General features: G+C 34.9%; 1 protein-coding gene across 24 annotated transcripts in view; it reads right to left on the bottom strand.

Annotated features, from left to right (window-relative positions):
• fnbp1b (formin binding protein 1b) overlaps window positions 1–24,707 on the bottom strand; it is an 83,234-nt gene that overhangs the window by 28,018 nt on the left and 30,509 nt on the right. For 17 of the 24 annotated variants that reach the window (XM_084136178.1, XM_084136179.1, XM_084136174.1 and 14 more), the window contains exons 2-8: window positions 19,189–19,304; window positions 15,077–15,127; window positions 14,805–14,952; window positions 7,745–7,807; window positions 6,404–6,508; window positions 944–1,072; window positions 579–725 (exon numbers count right to left, since the gene is read on the bottom strand). In XM_084136178.1, the coding sequence (XP_083992304.1) occupies window positions 579–725; window positions 944–1,072; window positions 6,404–6,508; window positions 7,745–7,807; window positions 14,805–14,952; window positions 15,077–15,127; window positions 19,189–19,304 (759 nt within the window). Of the gene's footprint in view, window positions 1–578; window positions 726–943; window positions 1,073–6,403; window positions 6,509–7,744; window positions 7,808–14,804; window positions 14,953–15,076; window positions 15,128–19,188; window positions 19,305–21,629; window positions 21,879–24,707 lie in introns of those variants that run through there. The other 7 variants (XM_084136181.1, XM_084136168.1, XM_084136188.1 and 4 more) reach the window with 2 other exon arrangements.

Below are 24,707 nucleotides of genomic sequence, written 5' to 3' on the forward strand. Positions count from 1 at the left end.
AATTAATAATTTTATTTAGATTGATTAAATAAATGACATTTATAATGTTATAAAATATTTCAATTTCAAATTAATGCTGTTCTTTTGAACTTTCTACACAAAAGGAAAAAAAAATTGTTTTCCACAAAAATAATGAGGTTTTCAACATTAATAATAATAATAAGAAATGTTTCTTGAGCAGCAAATCATCAAATTAGAATGATTTCTGAAGGATCATGTGACACTGAAGACTGAAGTAATGATGAATTCAGTTTTACATCACAGGAATAAATTACATTTAAAAAATATTCAAATAGAAAACAATCATTTTAAGTTGTAATAATATTTTTCAATATTGCTGTTTTTATTGTAATTCTATCAAATAAATGCAGCCTTGGTGAGCATAAGAGACTTCTTTCAAAAAAAATCTCCCAGACCCCAAACAGTAGTGTATGACTTTAGACATTTCACAGCCTTGTTTTCTGCATTTCCTCTTCTATTAAACTGTCCCACGGGCAGCAGCACTTGCAAGAGGTATTTCAGACAGAAGGAGGCGCTAGACCCGGTCAAGACTGAGGCTGTATGAGTGTGTTACTAACATTCTTGGGTTCAATGGACTCGGCCACTTGTGTCATTCCATCCAGGCATTTCCCGATGATGGGCAGAATCTGTCGGTCGACCTCGGCAAACGTTTTCAGCGACTCGCCCATTCGCTCTATCCTCTTCTCCTCCATCGCCTGGATCTTCTGCTCACAACACACACACACACACAGAGGTAAAGAGTTACTGTGTGTATTTCTGAGTAGAGAGCTGCAAGATCAGGAATTGCGTGTTTACGCTGTTAACTCATTTGCATAATTCAGTCAATCCAAAAACAATGCAGCCAGTGCATGCAAATAAACAACAATATCAGTAGCCAGAATTCATTCTCAGTGGATGTTTCTGTGTGCATGCGTGTGTGCACCTGGAAAATATTAGGGATGATGGTGTAATAATGTTCGTTCTGTTCCTGGTTGAACTTCTGCAGGTATGAGGAATATTCATTCTTGCTGTCAGAAGCCATCTGGTGTCTCATCTGTGCCTGCTGCCGTGCCTGAGAGAGAAAGAGAGTGAAATATAATTGATTATGCATTGCAATATTATTATACCCCTAAAAGCCACATAAACTTAAACACATGAGGTGCGTCCCAATTTGCATACTTATGCACTATTATATGCCGTTTTGTGTTCACACTAAAAAATTCCAAATAGAATAAGTACACTTTAAATACCCGGATAAATAACTAAGTGTGGAATGTTGGACGCTTCATGCATTAACTATCGCAGCTTTAATCATGTAGCAGAGGGGGAGGGGCTTCAGACTCCGATGTTCAATGACATAAATAACCTTAGAAAGTTCATACACTACACGGATGAGTTCATAGTGTATAAGTCCATAGTGTATAGTGCGTCATTTAGGACGCAATTTACACAAAAAAAAAAAAAATAATAATAATCTTTGCGTTTTCCTCCATCTTTGTGACAAAACATTCTCATTAAAACTAATCCATTCAGGGTTATCTCAAGTCATAACCAATTAAATTCGAATTATTAGAACATATATGATGTTTAATATAGATATATGCGAAATATGAGATTTTTGACCAATGAGATTTCACGGTGGGCGGGGCTAACCAGTGTGATGATGCAGAAATCAACAAAAAGACCACACGCAATTTTGTTCTGAGTCTCAATGACTTCCCCTAAACTCACACACATACATATATATGCACATATGCAACCTCAAAATACACATAAAAATGGTTCCTCACTCCCACAAGACTCAGAGACATCAGAGTATCATCACCTTTAGCCTCATTTACGTAGACGTATTTATAACTAACTCACAGTTATGTGTCAAAAAACAGCTCTGAAGTACAAGTGAAAAGCTAAAATAAAAACTAGACTGCATAAACACCCACTGCTCAAGAGCTCTTGTGGGTTGAAAAAAAAATCATCAGTTTGTCTGCTGAAAAAAAACTGCAACTCTAAAGCGTACAAATGCATTTTAGTGCACATCACTTAAGCGAGAGAACGATACAGAGAAAGCAGTGTCACGTCAACCACATCCTGATCCGATTCAAGGAAATCACACTGGTTAACCTGAGGTTCAGTGTTGCCATGGCTCCTCCACCAGCTCATCAACGGCAGACGAGAGCATGAGCGGATGGGAAGTTTAGAAAAGTACATTTGCTCTCACTGGAAATTTATCAGAATAAGTCAGATGTTTTTACAGATTTAGTGATGTAATTAGACTATTAAAATGAAAATGAAACTGTGGCATATCACTCAGTGCTTGTGCATTAAAATATGTTTTCTTAAATATAAGAATATTCAAATGTAAGAATATTGCATTAAAATATTTACATAATATTTATAATATAAAATGTATAAATATATAAAACATAATATTATATATTATAATTTATATTATATTTATTATATTTTCTTTTTATAATATTAAGATTTTTATAAAATAAATACATATTATTTGAATGCAATATTCTCACATTTAAATATTCTTATACTTAAGAAAATATTGCAATGCACAAGCACTGAGTGATATGTAAATACATAAATATTTATTAAATATTAATACAAATATAATAATCTAAAATATAATACATATACAAATACATATGAAATAAATAATATGTATATATTAATTAATATTAATTATATATATTACAAATGTTAAAATATTTTTTTAAATAAAATGTAAAACGAATGGTGAATATACAGCATTGTTTTTATATTGTATATTATATGGCATTATATGAAATAAAATAAAAACATTTTAAATATTTTAGAAAACTCATGTGGACACATTGCAAGACGACCAGATCACAGTAACACACACACAAACATCCTAATAAACTGTAATATGATGAGCTGACATTTATATATGGGCCAGCAGAACAGGAAGCTGAGATTTACGTGTTTAAATATTCATGCCTGGAGCGATGTGACTGGTGGGGTAGCAGCGCAGACAAACTTTAATCAAGCCTGTGATTGGGTGGCCGTTCAGCAGGTGTGTCGTGTGGGCGTGGCCATGGCTGGACAGGAAGCAACGGTGTCCCGACACACAGACACACACACGCAACACACACAGTCCTGCCACGGTGCACCTACCTTCAGGCAACATCGCTTTATGGCATGATATAAAAAAAAACAAATATACACATTAGTTAGCTTAGACTACTAATGAGTTAGTGCTTAAATCTACACCGTATCATAACAGCGACAAACCGCTCGACAACACATCAAAGTCAAACAAGACGCATCAAAACCCCATGACCCTTGAACACACAAGCACACTGGCTGCATTCAGAATGAAATACAAGCATACATTGTACACTTCAATTGTAACTGTATCTATCTATCATATAGTAACTTTCAAACTGCAGTATATATGCCATGTTTATGTCATACTTAATTCAGTGCCTTACTTATTAAATACTTATATACTCAATACTTATGCCATTGTGTTGCATATTTAATTCAGTGAGTGAAGTCTTAACTTTTGGCAGTATGAACTTTTAAAAAATATCTATAAATGAGTCATAAAAGAGATCAAAATTTGTGGTTGATATCTCTTTCCGGTTTATGAGTCTCAGGGTAAATGGAAGATAAAGTTAAGGCGCATTGCATTGTGGGATGCAGTTCTCTGGTTATATATACGGAAGCTTATCCAGCTATTCCATTCATGCACAATTCAAATGCAGTACACAGTAAACTGCAGAAAAGGCACGAGTAGTATGGTAATATACTATGCTGAATGCAGCCACTTTCTGATTGGTCCAATACAGCTTACATACCTTCACTGACACTGACACATCTGTGTCTACATTAAAGAGGACCTATTATGACCTTTTAAAGACTCTAAATTTTGTTTTTGGGAACGACGGCAATGGGTTTTCATGCTAGAATGTTTAAAGTAATTGTTGCAGCTCCTCTCTTCCCAGTCTGTCAGTAACGCCCTGTTTAGTTCCTGTCTCTATGAAGCCCCTCCTTCTGAAAAGCTCTGTGCTCTGATTGGTCGGCTGGATCAGTGTGTTGTGATTGGTCTACCACTTTATGTGTGTTTCAGGAATGTCACTCCCCTTACTATATAACCTTGACGACTTTTAACACACTACTAACTAACTCAACCAGCCCCCGCCCCCTTTATTTTACATATGCCTTGTGCGGGAATTATTTAAATGAGGAATATTGTGACGTGTTTGTTCCAGGAAGAAACCCAAGACTACAATGGAGGCGTTTCAGGGAGTTCAGAAACAGTGAAACTGATATAGAGAATAACTCCCGCTGGACTTTTTCATGCTCAAACCGCAACATTACACACTAAAAAAAATGCAAATGTAAAAAAAGCGTAATAAATCTTCTTTATCAGATCTCCAAGTTTGGCTTTGACATGCATTTGACTTTTCGGAGACACTCACACATGCTACCTAAAAGAACTCGACTTTCTCAGTATCTGACCGTTAAATGACAATAACACTCTAGATTCTGGACTCCTGGAAGCAGGCGCTCTTTTCCACGTCTGAATACTTTGGAAATTTTTCTTTGTTCTACACAAGCTATCATAAAGACATCTGCCGAGCACACGCTCTGGAACAAAGAAAGATTAAAAATGAGCAAGGCTCATCGAAAGCGTAGGCGATGTTGCCTGTCCTGTGAGACTCCACAGTCCCACACACACACACACACGGTCGAGTTTCCACACAACGCCACGGCAGCAGTGTGAGACAGCGAGGGATGTGTTAAGATGAAGTGAAGGAAAAAACAGACACATGTGAATCACTGGTGATGTATCACTTATTAATTTTGTATAAATCAAATAACACAAAGAGAGGTGATGACATCAATGACATCATGATCAGATGGACTACAGATCTATCCATCTATCTGAGTATAGATAGATAGATAGATAGATAGATAGATACTGTAGTGTAGATAGATAGATAGATAGATAGATAGATAGATAGATAGATAGATAGATAGATAGATAGATAGATAGATAGATAGACAGATACTGTAGTGTAGATAGATAGATAGATAGATAGATAGATAGATAGATAGATACTGTAGTGTAGATAGATAGATACTGTAGTGTAGATAGATAGATAGATAGATAGATAGATAGATAGATAGATAGATAGATAGATACTGTAGTGTAGATAGATAGATAGATACTGTAGTGTAGATAGATAGATACTGTAGTGTAGATAGATAGATAGATAGATAGATAGATAGATAGATAGATAGATAGATACTGTAGTGTAGATAGATAGATTCTGTAGTGTAGATAGATAGATAGATAGATAGATAGATAGATAGATAGATAGATAGATAGATAGATAGATAGATAGATAGATACTGTAGTGTAGATAGATAGATTCTGTAGTGTAGATAGATAGATAGATAGATAGATAGATAGATAGATAGATAGATAGATAGATAGATAGATAGATAGATAGATAGATACTGTAGTGTAGATAGATAGATAGATAGATAGATAGATAGATAGATAGATAGATACTGTAGTGTAGATAGATAGATAGATAGATAGATAGATAGATAGATACTGTAGTGTAGATAGATACTGTAGTGTAGATAGATAGATAGATAGATAGATACTGTAGTGTAGATAGATACTGTAGTGTAGATAGATAGATAGATAGATAGATAGATAGATAGATAGATAGATAGATAGATAGATACTGTAGTGTAGATAGATAGATAGATAGATAGATAGACAGATACTGTAGTGTAGATAGATAGATAGATAGATAGATAGATAGATAGATAGATAGATACTGTAGTGTAGATAGATAGATAGATAGATAGATAGATAGATAGACAGATACTGTAGTGTAGATAGATAGATAGATAGATAGATAGATAGATAGATAGATAGATAGATAGATAGATACTGTAGTGTAGATAGATAGATAGATAGATAGATAGATAGATAGATAGATAGATACTGTAGTGTAGATAGATAGATAGATAGATAGACAGATACTGTAGTGTAGATAGATAGATAGATAGATAGATAGATAGATAGATAGATAGATAGATAGATACTGTAGTGTAGATAGATAGATAGATAGATAGATAGATAGACAGATACTGTAGTGTAGATAGATAGATAGATAGATAGATACTGTAGTGTAGATAGATAGATAGATAGATAGATAGATAGATAGATAGATAGATAGATAGATCTGTAATGTCACGATTCCAGGATTTCATGGAAATAATGACTTCACTGATTGGTGGACTAGGAATTTGGGTATGATTTTTTTTTGGTGGTTTCTACATAATTATATTTGATGAGGTCTGCAAACACACACACACACACACACACAGCCGGTCTTACCTTCTCCACGTCTGCTTTCGTCACGTTGATGTCTGCGTCCATCTTCTCAAAGTACTGCTGGGCTCGATCTGCTTCTTTACAATCCCGCTCAAACTTTCGCTTACACTGCGCACACACACACACACACACACGTGTTAAAACATTCATAGATCTAGATGAATGTACTTACAGATGTTCAGATGCAGAACATTCACATCTTAATTAGCACACTCACACATGTAACCCACCAAACAGATGTGTGTGTGAAGTTCTGCCGTACAATAAACCATCATCCAAAATCACATTGTTTATCCTTCATCTCTCTCTTGCTCTCATTTATTTGAAGGGACAATCAACATTTGTGTCCACACTGACCACTGAATCACCCGATCACGCAAACACACACAATGAGATCATTCTTACACACTGACACACACAGGCAGTGCTCTCTTCTCTCTCACACACACACACACTGAATCAACAAATACAGCCAGAAGACGGCTAACGACAACACAATCTATCTCAAACGCCACACACTCTGCAGACAGTGGGCGTACAGAGGAGAGTTGTGATATATCCTGTCTGGTTCAGTGTGTGTGACGTCCCACACACACACACACACACACACACACACACACACACACACACACACAATCTAGTCGACTGAGTCTGACACCCAAGTTCAGATCACTTCGCTCATGGTTATCTTTTTTGGTATCTTTCACTGATATACTTTGAAGTACAGCATGATATGTGCACATGGAAGTCATTCAGTAGCATGGTATACAGCTTAAGTTTAATTAAATAAAAAATACATAAATAAATACAGTAATAATATTATAATTTAATTTGTATTAAAATGTTGTATTGAAACATGCAAAATTAAATAAATGTAATAAATACAAAATAAATACAATGTTAATAATATATTTTAATTTATAAATTAATTATTTAATTCTATTTTCATATTTTAATCATTTAATTTGCATTTAAATATAGTATTGAATAATGCTAGTTTAATCAAACTTAAAAATTACAAGAATAAATACAACATTGGTATTATAATAGCATGGAATACAACTTAAGTTTAATTAAATACAAAAATACATAAATACAATATCAATATTATAATATTTTAATAATAAATAAATAAATAAATAAATAAATAAATATATATATATATATATTTTTTTTTTTTTTTTTTTTACTTTTTAAATATTTTAATACATTATTTTGTATTGAATAATGCAAAACAAAAGCCTTTTCACTAGTAATCCCAGACTTTTGGAGAACATTGTATATCAAAGTAACATGGTATTAAGTCTGGAATATTGATTCATTATTGATTTTGGTTGAACTCACCGACTCCAGCTGTTTCCAACTGGCTTCGACCTGTTGCTGTGCCTTCCGTCCATCATGGAAATGCTGTGAGAGAGAAAGATGTAGAAAATGTATCACTTGTTCATCATGATTTATTAAAGAGTATAATGCACATAAAAGCAAATACACATTCCCACAAGAAAATGATAATGCACACAAATTGCACTTTCATTGTTCAGGAGATTGAGAAGTTCTCAATTATGATTCAGTTCTCAGATATTTTCCCTAAAATTCCTGAAGAGAAATAAATATTATTTGAGTCAGTAATTGACATAAAGAAAGAGTAAAGAGCTATAAAAAAAAAGTGTTCTTATTGTTAACTAAAACTTAACGTATTAAAAAAAAATTGTCAGTTGAAATGAAGCTGAAATAAAAAACTTGAAAATTAAGTTGTACACTGAAGTACTAAAATTACTAAAACTGAAATAAATATAAAAACCAAATAGTAAAAAAAATTATATTAGAAATAATATTTAAAAAACAGCTAATAAAAATGACAAGAACATATGAAAATACCTAAAACCAACAAATGATAACTGAAAATATAAAATATATAAAAATATATAAAAGAAATATCTTTTTTTTGCAGGAATTTGAACACACATCTCTATTTGCTCTCCATTTCATCTTATTACTAATAAATAATGAAAACAAGAATAACTGAAGAATACAAACAGGAGTGTTGTGTGTATATAAGCACGTGTGTGTGTGTGTGTGTGTGTGTGTGTGTGTGTGTGTGTGTGTGTGTGTGTGTGTGTGTGTGTGTGTGTGTGTGTGTGTGTGTGTGCATGTGTGTGCGAGTAGCCAGGAAGCCATATTGGCGTGTTCTGTGTGTATCCTGTGCGCGTCGTCACACTCGAGGCCGTCTGTGTGTGTTTCTCTCTTGGCCTCAGCACTCCAGGGAAAGTGTTCGCTTGGCCAACACTCAAATATCTCTCACACAAAGAGCTCAGTGTGCCACACAGATAAAGACCTGCTTCTCATGCAGGTCTGAGATCAGCTGAAGACGGACAGTCATCAGCTTAATAACACCACATGACAGCTTAAAGAAGACCAATTTATATAGTCATGTGACATATCAAATCACTAACATGTTTTGCATCCAGAGATGTAAAGAGTATCTGAAAACCTTACTTCAGTAAAAGTACGGTGAAATGACTCCATTACAAGTCACTAAAGAGCAGAGATGGCAAAAGTACTCACTTCTCGTACTCAAGTAGAAGTACAGATACTTACAGATGTTAAAAAATACTCTGGTAAAAGTAGAAGTACTGATTTAACTTCTTTCACCATTTTTTTTATGCAAAGCTACCTGGACCACACAAACGTTACTAGAGTGCAAGCTGAGAAACCTAAGTAGATATGGAAAAAAGGTTCTTTATATGCCATTACCTACATTTTAAATGGATGTCTGCCAATAGGCCTAAAACATCACATAGCCTATATGATTATTGTGACAGAGACTGGGACTCCAGGTTAATGAGATTCTGACTGAGTAACGTTAGCAAGATATGAATTAAATTGTGAATTCAATTATGATTCTGTGAGAATTCACAGACCCAGTTTCTCTTTTTTAATCTTCCTAATATTTAAAGGAATCTACATGTGGGCTATGTAATGATTTTTCCGCGAATGAATGAACCATTCCCTTTAGTTACTGTTGCTATGTCCGACAAGCGCTCTCACGCCACACCATATTCTCACGCAGTGAAAAATACATTGCGGAGCAGAGAGGACACTGACAACGCGCTGACAGACAGGACAGACCAGGTTACTTTAGATATGAAACAAAGTCTCACCTTTCAAATTTGGGTCATTTTTTAAAGAAATGTAAACAATAAATACCGTTTTGTGGCTCTTTAATGTGTCTGACAGATCGCTGTCAAGCCTCAGTTTAAGCTGCTCGTGAACCGATCATCTCTTCCTTCTAGTTAATTTATAGCATCAAATAAACATGAATGAACATAAGAGGGAATGATATTTTTACGCGAAAAGACGTCAGTACACTTCGTTTTTCAAGTTTAAATCCTCCAGTGTTAATCTACTAACTCTCCTGACTGCTTTGTCGGACAAAATGGCGGATTATGATTGGTAAGATCGCCTGTCAATCAAACTCCTTTCGAAGGGTTGATGACGCAAAAATAATAACGACTCCACTGAAATTATTTGAAACTAAAGTAACGAGCCAATTTTTTAAAATGTAAGGAGTAGATTAGAAAGTACCGATATTCATGTTAAAATGTAAGGAGTAAAAGTAAAAAGTCGGCTCAAAAATAAATAGTAAAGTAAAAATATCTGAAAAATCTACTTGAGTAACGTTACAGTAACGAAGTATTTGTACTTCGTTACTTCCCATCTCTGCTAAAGAGTAAAAGTCTATCTGAGAGCCTCTGATTTTAACAGTACTATTTTACTCGTACTGAATGTAGGCTCAAATATTCACTAGTCCTCGACATCTAAGAGGCCGTTTACACGACACCGCTTTCAACTAGAAAACTTTTTATGTGCTTTGGCCGTTCATTTACACAATAACGGCGTTTTGGGAGCCTGAAAACGTAAACTTTTGAAAACGGGTTTCGAAGTGCAAGTTTTTGATATTCCTCTCAGTATAAACTACAAAAACATGAATTTGTGAAAACAGTGACTTCATGCTCATGTTTAATTACGTGTTCAGTCTATAAGCGCGTAGTGTTTCTTTACAAAGTGACATCGCCAACTACTGGCCTGGCTGCAGAATACAGCGCTTCTAGATTTGTGGGGAGAGCAATCACACGTTTATTTTCTAAAATCGAAATAAAACTGAACATCTCAATATTGCAATCAACACAACAGCCTCTTAAAACACTCAGTTAAGCTCAAATGCGCAAAAACGGCATTAATAAACCAGATATCCTTCAAAATGTCTCTTCAATATCACGTTTAATCAAATAATATAAATCTTACTATAAATATTCCTCTTTTGTCACTTTGGATAAAAGCATCTGCTAAATTAATAAATGTAACATGACATTAATAAAATTTTATTTTAATTTTATTTTAATTACAAAAAATAACAATCCTTAGTAATTCCTGTAAAATTAATCACTACAATAACTAAAATGAATTCCCTTTAATAACTTTTAGTCTAGTCTAATGTTGTGTGTAAAACACATGAATGTCAGACGGTCAGATTAGACTCAAAGTCCTGTTTACCACACAGAGTCAGACTGCAGGAAAAATCAGCAGAGCATTAATATCAGTGTAATCGCACAACACAACACTTTTTGTTGAATATTTTACTGTATTTGAATAGCACAGTGTATATGGTTCCTATGACAAATGTAAAATACTTTCCAGTTTGTTAAATATGTCAACTACAAATCATGCGGTGTCTGACTTCCTGAAACTGTACATTTTGTGGTTCGGTGACACTTTCAAAAAACTGATCCGTTTATTTGAGAATAGTGAGAGTATTCTTGACGGATATATATAGTCCTGCTCAAAAGTTTACACACCCCTTGCAGAATCTGTGAAAATGTGAATATTTTAACAAAATAAGAGGGATAATACAGATTAATACAGAATGCATGTTATTTTTTATTTACTACTGTCTTAGTAAAAGTTCCTGTGTAAACTTTTGAGCAGCACTGTATATAAATTTTTTTTATTTTTTTTTTATTTTTTATTTTTTTTTTCATGATTTGTTATCACAACTTCTCTTTTGTCAAATCAACTTAGATAATTAATGTGGTTCAGAAAACATATTTAGAGTTTCTGTTGTTGAAACCAATCTCCGTCATTGTGTTAACTCAAATTTTTAATTTCAATGAACTCAACATTATAAGGCAACAATTATAAGGTAACTTACTTTTTTGAGTTAAACTAACAACATATTTTTAAGTGTATTTCTGAAGTCCACAGTAAAGCCACCCTTCAGAAACTGAGGACCAAAAGACTTTAGGAAGATGTTTGGATCCGTGTATCATGAGCCGATGTTTCTCTGTGCTGACAGAGACGTTCAGAACGACAGTGAGAAAACAAGTGAATGAATGAAAGAGTGTGAATGTGATCAGTATTCATCACTGAGAATCTTGGCTGAATAAGAAAAGCAGGCATGCAGTGTGCGAATAAAACCCTATAGAAAGCATTATGGGTACAAAAACACAGTCAGTCAATAGTGAAGGAGTCCAGTTGTGTCTAGAATAGCGATCAAGGCTTCAGAGTACGCCGTCACAAACACACATACACAAGAAGGTATATTTATCATTCTATTATGGTATTTAAAAAATGTCTTACTGTGCTTTACCTGTATTGACTCTCTCAGTTTTCTAAAGACAGATAAACGTGACAATTCCACTGATCTATGAATGTCATTATATAGATCAGTGGACAATTCACATACACAAAATGCTGCGGCCCATTAAAATAAACTTAGAAGCGGAAATCTACACTCACAGCCGATCTGGATTTACTATTTCATCCAACCAGAGGAAGTCAACCTGTTCTCAAAGAGGAAGTTGACCTCAAGCTGATTTACAAGATCAAGCTTCACTGTTAGAAGAAAAAGAACATGAATAACAGAGAGAAAAATATGCCCTGATGAACAGATGAAAGAGACTAGACTGAACAATACTGTGCTACTTCAGAGAGGATTTGAATCATTTATGCTTCACACACACACACACACACACACACACACACACACACACACACACACACACACACACACACACACAGAAGATAAATGCAGACTTGCTTCCATGGATCAAAAACAGAACAAAAAAAACAGAAAGCAACTGACCTATCTTGAACAATAGCAAATGCACTGACATTATAACTCTTCTATTATGCATAAAATAAAATTAAAAATTTAAAAATTTAAAAAATGTATTAAAAACAGAATAAAATATAATAAATATATAGATATGATAAGATAATAAATATAATAGATAAGAAAATATATAAAATAAAAAATTAAGTAAAAATAAAAAATAAACAAAAATAAATTAAACAAAATTAAATTAAAACATAAAAATAAAATAAAATATATATTTTTATATATATATATATATATATTTTTTTTTTTTTAATTTTTTTTTTTTATTAAGTTAAATTAAATTAATAATATAAAATTTAAAAAGTTCACTACAAAAACAAAATTAAAAAATTTAAAATTAAAAATGAATTTCAGAAAAAGAACTGAGAGCACTGGCTAAATTCACTGCAACTTCCGGGTTTCAATTTCAGATAAACCTGCTCATAAACGGCACATAACTGAGGTTGGTCACTCTGCGTGTCAGTCCGTTGTCTCTTCATGTCTAAGAAGGCATTCCTGGCCTGAATACAACTTAATACTGTTAGTCAAAGTCTGGCAATGCACAACCAGTCTGGCCTTTGTCATAAAATGAAGTGCTTTTGTTTCCGTTCTTCTGTTGTTCAGCTAATGACTGTCTCTGGATCAGTCTGAGGAACTGAAGCAGCACCTGTCAGGTTCTGGATTTATCACATCCCAGAATAATAACCTGAACTACTGCGCAGCGCCTACAGATGGAGCTTGTCTCAAACACACACGGTCCAGGCCCAGTGTGTATACAGCTTCTTCAACAATGGGTTTAGAGATTTACAGTACCAGACCATATGCTGTCTGGATTAAATCTGAGCAAGACTGTTTTTAATTAGTTCTCCGTTGCAAAGTGCATAAACTACAAAATAAATATTTTTTACATATATATACACATTTATATATATATATATATATATATATATATATATATATATATATATATATACACGTATATATCTGAAACACATCCAAAAATGGCACGTGTGTCTCAAATCGACAGAATGAACCGGTGAACAGAGGTAGACGAAAGAGACAGATAGACAGACAATTAAAGAGAGTGAAAGAAGAGGTTTATAAAACAGGAGAGAAGCAGCATTCTGGGAAAACGGCCAGACAGACACCATGGAGCCCTGCTCAGAGTGTGTGTGTGAGTGCTGAATGCTGGGAAATCGGCGTTCTTCAGGTTGATACTGAAATGCCTTCATCTTATTTGATAAATGAAAGATGAACGTTGTGTTCTGACACTGTTCATGTCATTAGTTCAGCTCTGTCTGGACATAAATCATAGAGTCGACCACCACGCGAGCTCAGTGTCACTCTGGTGATGTTTCTCGTCTGTGTGTGTGTGTGTGTGTGTGTGTGTGTGTGTTTATGTGGAATGATGAAAACACACACAGACACACAAATGAGAGTAATTCATATACACAACCCAGACACTTTCAGTCTAAACACAACAGCAGCTCTATTTATGGAAGTGAGGGAGACAGAGCGAGATGTGTGCTATAATTCTGACAAATATGATCTTTTAGAAGAGAAAACTCTCCTGTTATAACTTATATACTCGTAAAAATAGAGGGAAGTATTTTGTTTTAAAAGTTCTAAATAAAAATGATCAATATCATAATTACACTTGAGTAATAATAATATACTAATGTATTAACAATATGTCTATGCATGTATGTATATAATTTTAAAAAATAAAATTTATAAAAAAAATCTAACAATTATAAAAATACATTATATAATTATATATATATATTATTTATATAATTACATATTTATAGAGATACAATATTATAGAGATACAATATATATAATAATGTAGATAAACTTTATATACATCTATATAAATCAAATTTAAATATAAAAATTAGTAATTTCCTTGATCATTAAGTCATATACACTGTATATATGTGTGTGTGTGTGTGTGTGTGTGTGTGTGTGTGTGTGTGTGTGTGTGTGTGCGCATGTGTGTGTGTGTGTGTGTGTGTATATATATCAAAACTACTTGCAGGCAAGCTGGATGAAAAGTGGGATATCATGAGAAACGGATGAACATTGTGTGTGTTTATATGTAGTTGAAGGTGCCGCATTATTCACATCCTTCAGAAAGTAATCCTAACAAGTTGTCTGTGTTTAATAAACTGGAATAGAAGACAGGACTTTAACCAAACTGCACATTTCACAGCTGTAACTTTAACTGAGCGACCCTTCACTCACCGATTTCCTCTCTGTTTTGACTTCCTGTGCGTATCGCGTGAGGTCAGCGATGATCTGTGACGTCATGTTCTCTGCGATGACCTCATGCTGGCCGGCGTAATCGTTCAGCTCGTTTAGCGTCGAATAAAACGCGCGGCACCAAGTGTACCTACGACAGGAAGTGACATCATCAATATAAGAAGCCATGAATCTATCTTGACTAGTAAAATGCTGATTCAGACATGAATGTGATCCATCTGGATTTAAACTTTTGGATCAAAATTTAAACATACTTATTCTCGTCTTCCTCTTTCTTCTTAGGCTGGTATTTCTTGGACAGGTTCCTGCACAAAATTAAAGAAAAGCAAATAACTGCATATGTTTGAAATACTAACATACTTCTCATACTAGTTCTACAAGTACTTATATGAGGTTCACTACATTCTGTATACATAAGTAACCAAAAGTAAAATAATCATTTTATTTCCGAAAATAACAGGAAATAATACATATGAATTAATTAAAAATGATACATTGCAGAATAAAACATGCAGCATAATCTGAATGTGCAGTAGCATACTACTGTTTGAAATAAATACCATGTATATTGTTTCACATACTATAAAAATACATATTCAGTGTATCCTCTGCATTATGCTAATACTCAGTCATTTTAATAGACACGCATGTTTGAAATGTTTATAGACCAATCAGAAAGCTCAATTAAGAAAAGCGACCAATCAAAAACAATATTAGTACTAACAACCAATCAACAAGTTCAAATATGAACTTCAGGGAACTTTTTGTCTTTGCCTTTGTACATGTATTTAAAATGAATGTGAGACTCAATGCGTGTGTGTGGAAACTGTGACACAAATGCCGTGTTTCTTTGTAGCCTTTCTCGTCACAGCCAGATGTTATTCTCTTTGTATTCTATTATCAGCGTGTATACATACAGAGCGTCTGCCCGTCATCAGTGCCTCGAGGAAGGTGTGTGTGTGGGGGGGGGGGGGGGGGGGGGGTGCATGCATGTTTGCGTGTGTGTGTGTGTGTGTGTGTGTGTGTGTGTGTTCATACTGCACCTTGCCGAAGGGTAAAATACACACACTAAAATAAACACACACTCACGCACACGCCTACAGCGAGACGCCTCTCGTCCCCCATCAGCCCTTCTGTCACTGTGTCTTCTGCACATATTCTACAGCTGTGTTCAGAATAGCACAGTAACACACTGCTTCTGTTACTGCACAGCATTCTCTACACACATATATAAACACACACACACGTACTACACTTGTCAAAATGTGCATAACTGTAACACTACACAGAGTGCTGTATCCCACAATGCAATGCACTCGACTTCACCTTCCATTTCCAATGTGATGAATGACCTGGAAGTAACATCAACCATAATTATTAACATTAATGACTATCTATCTATATAGATCTATCTATCCATCTATCTATCCATCTATCTATATAGATCTATCTATATATCTATCTAGTTCTATCTATCCATCTATCTATCTATCTATCTATCTCATATTCATGTATTTTTCTACCAATTGTGTCCTACACACATACACACAATATTGACTATTATCTTGGCAAATTCTCTTTCTCTCTCCACGCATGCAAGTCCCTGTCTGGATCAGGATATCTGGGATATCAGTGTCTGTGTTTGCTCGCTATAATATTTGTGTGTGTGTGTGTGTGTGTGTGTGTGTGTGTGTGTGTGTGTGTGTGTGTGTGTGTGTGGTTATACATGCATGTATGTTTGTTTGTCAAAACCCATAAGTGCTAGTGCATGTATATAGACAAAATTATAAGCTGTATCCCATACAACAAGTGCCATGGTATTACCATAAATATATATCATATGGGGGGGGGGGGGGGGGGTAAATGAAATTGAATCATTTGTACATGATTAAAATGTATTCACTTGTTCATTTCATCAGAATGTGCCCACAGAATGCAATTCTATCATGCAGTGTATTCGAGGTTATAAGTGCAGTTCATGGCATCCAGTAACAGACTGGTGTGTGTGTGTGTGTGTGTGTGTGTGTGTGTGTGTGTGTGTGTGTGTGTGTGTGTGTGTGTGTGTGTGTTAGACGGCTGAACCCCTGCTGCGTCTGGGAATTAAAGGGGTTTCCCACTGTTATCTGGAGGGGGTTGATGTACAGTCAGTGTGTGTGGATGTGTGTCCTCCAGTGTCTGTGAGCTTTAAATCCTATCACTGGGATGGGGGGTGGGGTCGAGGCGCGTGATTGGCCCGTGCAAATGTAGGTCACCAACGAGGAAAACCATGCAGACACCTTGTTACCACGGTAACCTGCATTTTCTTCCCAAATTTAAACACACACACACAGAAAATACAAATGTTGCCCTTCCTTCCTGTATCCTTGAGCTGTCAGCAGCAAGATTACATCTGTAATTAGTGTGTGTGTGTGTATGTGTGTGTGTTTAGCTGTCTGGCCTTTATTTTCACACAAATACACTATAAAGTACAAGCTGCTGCACCTGTGTTCATTTGTATGGACACGACAGATGCTTTGCAGGGGTTACAGTGGGATTTTGGTGGTGGCCGAACCCTAAGATCTGGTGGTGATCCTGGTGCCCTAGGTGAGATGAGACTTGACCTCTGACCTATTAATCCCCAAAAAATTATTCCACCTAATTACCAATGTTAAAAAAACATCTTAAACAGGTCTCCAAGCCTGATCAGACTTGTCTGTTAACTGGTTTTAAATTGGTTTTCATCAGCTTGGAAAGGCTGAGGGTCCAGATTAAACCAGCAAACCATCTTAAAATGGCATAATCTGTCTTTAACAGCAGGAAACATACATATATATACTAGAAAGCTAAATAAATACACACATATAAGCATGAATATATGTTGTTACGTTTATGAATGCTATTTAAAGGTGCGCCATGCCATTTTTTTTATGTTTTGTTAAATCTGCACGATAGAAACATTAGTAACACTTTAAAATAAGGTTTCATTTGTTAACAAGACCAATCAATGAACGATATATCTACATCTACAGCATTTAATAATATTTGTTAATGTTTTCAACATTTAATAATACGTTTTTTAAATCAAAGGTTGTATCTGTTAACATTATTGCACTGTGAATTAATGTTACAGAAATGTCCAATTCATATTTGCATTGACTTTGTCGCACTAATTCTTACTAATTTTGCAGTATAATCAGTATAATATGCTTTAAGAATATAACCAAATATCTAAGGTCAAATATATTTATATATATATATATATATATATATATATATATATATATATATATATATATATATATATATTACACACATATACATATAACTTTAATATATATATATATATATATATATATATATATATATATATACAGTACCAGTCAAAAGTTTGGAAACAGTACTATTTTTAATGTTTTTGAAAGAAGTCTCTTATGCTCATCAAGCCTGCAGTTAAAAAAAAACAAAAACAAAAAAAACAGTAATATTATGAAATATTATTACAATTTAAAATAATGGTTCTCTTTTTTAATATACTTTAAAATGTAATTTATTTTTGTGATGCAAAGCTGGATTTTCATCAGCAAGTACTCCAGTCTTTGGTGTCTTATGATCCTTCAGAAATCATTCTAATATGATGATTTATGATCAATGTTGGAAACAGTTGTGCTGCTTAATATTTTTTTTATAACCTGAGATACTTTTTTCAGGATTATTTGATGAATAAAAAGTTAAAAAGAACTGTATTTATTTAGAATAGAAATCTTTTGTAACAATATACACTACCGTTCAAAAGTTTGGGAACAATAACTATTTTTTTAAAAAGAAATTAGTACTTTAATTCAACAAGAATGCGTTAAATTGATAAAAGGTGATGGTAATGATTTATATTGTTAGAAATGTTTTTATTTTGAATAAATGCTGTTTTTATGAATAAATGCTGTTAACGTTTTACTCATCAATGAATCCTGAAAAAAGTATTCCAAAAAAATATATTAAACAGCACAACTGTTTCCATCATTGATAATAACTGAGTATCAAATTATCATATTAGAATGATTTCTGAAGGATCATAAGACACCAAAGACTGGAGTACTTGCTGATGAAAATTCAGCTTTGCATCACAAAAATAAATTACATTTTAAAATATATTAAAAAAGAGAACCATTATTTTAAATTGTAATAATATTTCATAATATTAGTTTTTTTTTGTTTGTTTTTTTGTTTTTTAACTGCAGGCTTGATGAGCATAAGAGACTTCTTTCAAAAACATTAAAAATAGTAGTGTTTCCAAACTTTTGACTGGTACTGTATATATATATACACATTAGTCTTTAGGTATAAAACTGCAAACTGATTAATTAATCAGCGAGGTTAATGTAATACTCACCTGATCTGTCTTGCATAGTTAAGCTCGATCTCTGACCTTTCCTTCACAAATTTGGTGTATTTTTCCACAAAGTCGATTCCCCACTGTGTGTGCTTTTCCAGGTTATCAAACTGATCCTGAGAGGCAGAGAGACAGAGAGAGAAACATGTTAAAGTTGGCACAATAACAGTGAAAACTGATGTTTCAACACCTTGAATTAGTTGTTGAAATCAAAAAATGTTCCACACCAAGAAAGGTTCACCAAAAAGGCAGAACAACACATGTTTGATGACAGCAGCCAGTGCACGGGGTCACAGGCAAAGGCGTCGTTCTACGGAGGTCAACAGGAAGTGGACAGGAAGAGCCCACCCTTAACCCACTAGACTTTGAGCACGTGAAATTTCTACAGATGCTGCAATCATCCATGGTATGGCGTCACACTCTGCGGCATTGTTGAAGAACTTATTGTTCTTCTATTGGCCACACGTCTACAAATTCACAGGTCAGAGTTCACCAACTTGAACTTTGGAACGCAGAGAAATGCGACACCAGAGATGGTCTTTTTATTGGGAGATACGAGAGTCCGTGGCTCTACCACTGGAGAAAGCATAACGGCTAACTTGGACCCCATGTGCCTTGATAACCAATCACATTACAGCCTAGACGTCGTTGAATTTCGTTCATAGTTGTGCGACAGTTAATCAGTTTGCGGATACCATAGAAATGAATGCCGTAAACTGAATCATATCTGTCACACAGACATGTTGAAGATTAGACGATGGGCTGTCTATTTATTAAATGATATGCCGTTTTCACACAAAAGCAGTTTATTCAGCATAGCGAAGCCTCTCCTCCATTGACATCCATTCAAAAAAAGGCCTTCCCTGCTAACCTTGCCTTTAATAGGGATAGTTCACCCAAAAATGAAGATGTTGTCATCAGTGTTGTCATTTTAAACCTGTATGAGTTTCTTTCTTCTGTTGAACACAAAAGATATTTTAAAGATATTTAAGATATTTAAGATAAATATTTTGAAGAATGTTGATGACCAGACGGTATTTGACGGTAGCCATTGACTTCCACAGTATTTCGAATTCGCGATCACGCATTTTCTATGTCGAGTGGTACTGAACGCAGATTTTTAAAATAAGATATTTGTCAATGACTAAATCATCCGTCATCATCCTGTCAGTCATCTCTCCTTACTGTAGTCATGTGATCAGTGAAATCTGACTCCTGCTGCTCTGTGTTGCGATTCTGCAGCTCATATTGTATGGAGCAGAGAAGACGCTTTCAGTTTATAATTATCCGTCCGTTGTCCAACTGAACTAAATGGTGTTTATTTCAATAAAAAAGCAAAATGACATTGGGGGTGGTGCTGCGGTGGGCAAGTAATGTAATCGGTGTTCGGCCAAACACCATGTAACACCAGTACCATCGACTACCGCACTTGTGAACGCCCCTTTATACTGACATGAAAGTCAGTACTGTGTCAAAAATAATGAACTTTTTAATGAATATTAGTAGTTTTTACTTTATTCGTTTTACATGGAATTGTCAAATTTCCAGGTTATAAGTAAAAACGTAAACAGACCATATTGGTCTTCATGAAACAAGCAAAACTATTTTATGAGCAAATTATTGTACACATAAATTGTAAAATGCATAATCAGTGTAAATACAACCAAATAAAGTTTTTTCTAGCTTCTACTGCATATTTGGGATGTTTTTTTTTTTGTTTTTTTTTATCCAACCACAATCAGAGGCAGTGGCACATTACACCAGTAGTGTTTAAGTTAATGGGCCTGAAAGTTTTCTTCATGTCTTAATATGCTGTGGTCATCTATAGATGATATATGATGAAGGTATGATGATGAGGAGTGTGTGTCAGGTTTTAATTTGTCCTTTGCAGATGATTTCCGGTAAAACCGCTTTGCAACACACAAATACACACCACAGAAATTAGTTCCAGAGTTCACCTCAAAGTACACCTCAACTAAAACTGATCACACATTCTGAGACGTGACCGGCTCAGTTTAAGAGCCTGATGCATGCTGAGTAAAATATGACAGAAAATATTTAGACTTCATGTTAATGTCCCTCTAAACTATTTCAGAATCCTTTTCAAATCACACATCACTATGGAAAATAAAGGTTCCAATTAGAATCAAAACTTATTTTACAGCCTGATGTCATAAAAGAGCCTTTTTAAGAACAATGAACTTCTAATTCTTTAGAAAATCCATGAAATGAAAACCCAGAAACCAAAACACTGAGCCTATAATGAAATCAAGAACTCAAGAAAGCAACACATCCTACACATCAACAATATGTCTTGACAACCAAACATTGCTTTGCCGAACCTAAGAACCATTGAAAAACCCATTCTCAGCGCAATAAAATCGCACCATCAGAACTTAAACAGAAACTACAAAGTGGTACTGCAGTAACGCTTCAATCACCTTCGTTTGACTCCAGCATCCCCCCATTTTCTCTTCAACCATCTCGAAGTCTGCAGAATTCGGCCAGATTTCCACTCACACACTCGAGAGTATGAGAGTTAGATTCAAAAGAACATTTCACTTTCTCCTTGTGAAAGAACACACTAGTTTAATTCATGTTCGTGCAAACCGTCCGCATGCATTCAGCCAGCAGACAGGATGAGCGCTCAAACCTTTGCGAGTGTGTTTGTGTGCACAGGATGTACATGTGGGTGATGATCTGGGTTTCTAAACTCCACATTAAAAATTTGGTCGATTGTTTAAAGGTATAGTTCACCAAAAATTAAACCAAGTCATTCACTCATGTCGTTCCAAACCCATATGAATTTCTTTATTCCGAGGAGAAATTTTTCAATAATCTTTACGTAACTCTTTTTAAATTACAGCAGTTGAAACCAAAAAAGTGTTATAAATGTACAGTTAAAGTAGTCCATACGACCTGAGCGCTATATTCCATGTTTTCTGAAGTAATGTGAGTGAGGAACAAACCAAAATGTTAAAATTTTGTATCATTTTAAGGCAATTTTGAAAAAAAAATTGTGATCATTATAAATTGGAGCTGCACGATTAATCGTTAAAAGATCACGATCTCGATTCAAACACCCACGTGATCTCATTCTGAAATGACAATGATTCGGCTGTCTATTAAACCTCACCTGAACATTTAAATCTGCATTTGCGCTGCCGCTGACCCAGAGAAAGCGGTTATCGTGTGTAAGTACGAAACAGCTTCACTAACTGTCTTTTCAACCAAACAGTATCATTATTTCTGTGTTAAAAACATTCAAACTATCACAGAATAGCTTTACAGCTTGGATATAAACGCTGATGTCTGCAGTAGCGATCAAAACAGAGCAAATCTTTTTGAAAGTAACTTGACACTTCAAATAACTATTGAATCAATTACATTGAAAAAAGTGACTTGAAATGTATGTAATTGAATTATTCATTTGATTAGTTAAAGGGGACCTATTATGCCCATTTTCACAAGATGTAAAATAAGTCTCTGATGTCCCCAGAGTGTGTATGTGAAGTTTTAGCTCAAAATACCCAACATAATTTTATTTACAGCACGTTTAAATCATCATTTTTTGGGTCTGTGAAAAACGCACTGTTTTAGTGCTTCTCCTTTAATGCTAATGAGCTGCTGGTTCACGGCACAGGGGGCGGAGCCTAAGCAGCCGCGATCAGAGCCAGAACAGGGAAGATGATGATAATAAAACAGACAGTCACAGTAATGGTGTTCATTTCGACCATAAAAATGCCTACAGAGTCAGAGAATATATGCTGTATGGAGTTGGAACAGGTAGCCTATAGTTTAGTTTAATTACGATTATAACCTATTTGGCATTGCTTGTATACACTATAAATGCAAGCCTGCTGTAGGACTCCGTCTGACGATCTGAATTGTCTGAATGATGACACAAAATATACTGATGAGTTTAATAAAGTTTACTGTATGTCACACAAAAGATGAAGCATCAGTTTTTCTTCATACAATCACTGTTAGAGCTGAGTAAACAGTATAAGAAGTGCATAAGTAACTTACATAAATTTCTATAGAGTTGAGGGAGCATTTTCTTTGAAAACAAAATGAATCCACCTCGTCTTCAGTGGCTGGCAGATTTCAAGAGTAAATAAAGAGAGCTATGTGAATGAAAACATCCAGCTACAACACCTTCAACGCTTGGGAGATGCTTCGACGCTTCTCGTGCGTGCATTGCTGCAGCAATGGCTGATGTGTACAACTCGCAGTGAACTCGATCAGGGCGGGTCTAAGTTATAACGGCAGTGTCAGTCAACACTCGTGGGCGGGGCCTGTGGCTTTAGTGATGTCACTAAAGCCACACTCTGAAAACAGGTCGTTTGGAGAGACTGCTTATGATTTATGGGGATTAAAAAAAAAGGAGTAAGTGGATTTTTATCACTGTAGGGTGGTTGTGTACACACACTGCCAACACACATTTATGTCCAAACACCATACAAAAGTGAATTTTGCATAATAGGTCCCCTTTAAGGGATTAGATAAAAATTGCTCTAGTAATGAAACAAGAAGTATTTGTGAGTGAGTCATTGAATCATTCATTCATTCAGAGTCCCAAGTGACAGTGCGAATGAAACCAGGAAAATGGCCCTGGGGAATATTTAGTTGTCGGGGGACCGCCCTGGAGCCTAGTTCGTGTAACTGAGTTCCTATACCAACGAATGCCCCTAATGACTGAATTTTCATTTCTGGTGAGCTATTTCTTTAAGGCTATTAAAACTAGCAATGGAAGAATAGAGCTAAGAAACACACACAGTGCCAAAGTCCCCGCTCAGCATCTGGGTAATTCAAATGACCTAATACGATTAGCCGGCCTCATTTAAACACAGATCACCTCCTCTTACACAACCCAGTCTTTAGTGCACACTACAAAAGCAGCTGAAGGTTTGAAGAGACCAAAACGAAAATCTGCCGTTTGATCGCAGATAGTCTTGTGGTTTTGATCAGTGAGACGGCGTATTATGCAATAAACGGATGTCTGGATGTCTAACATTTAAAGCAATGCAAAGTAAGACGTCTATGAGTGGCTCAAAGTGCAAGTCTATAGATCTGGGGCTATATGAAACTTCCTGACTTAAGATTTGAAAAAGCTTTCCTAAGTGAAATGACCATGGTTCCTAACAGACAGGACAGGGTGTTTCTGTAATACTGACCCTGCTGTCTAAACTAGTCCATCCACAAACTATTTATTTGAAGATGTACCTACTACCTAGAAGTGAAGACGCTTTATGTTGCTGTTCATGTGGGCAGGTTTTGCAAATCTTGAGAAATAGAAAGAAAAAAAACATCAAAACTTCACATTAGCTTGGGGACGTCCCCACATGGAAAATTTCTTCATAATTTGTGTTATTTTACATCTAAAAATAGTAAGAATGTATTTTTGGCTCAGTTGGTTTAATATTAAACGTGAAGGTTAGGGTTTTCAATGCATCATCCAGTTTACATGTGCAGTTATTTATTTAGCAGACACTTCTATCCAAAGAGACTACAACCAA

Source organism: Abramis brama, assembly GCF_963993115.1.
Source record: "Abramis brama genome assembly, chromosome: 15".
NCBI classification, from domain to species: domain Eukaryota; kingdom Metazoa; phylum Chordata; class Actinopteri; order Cypriniformes; family Leuciscidae; genus Abramis; species Abramis brama.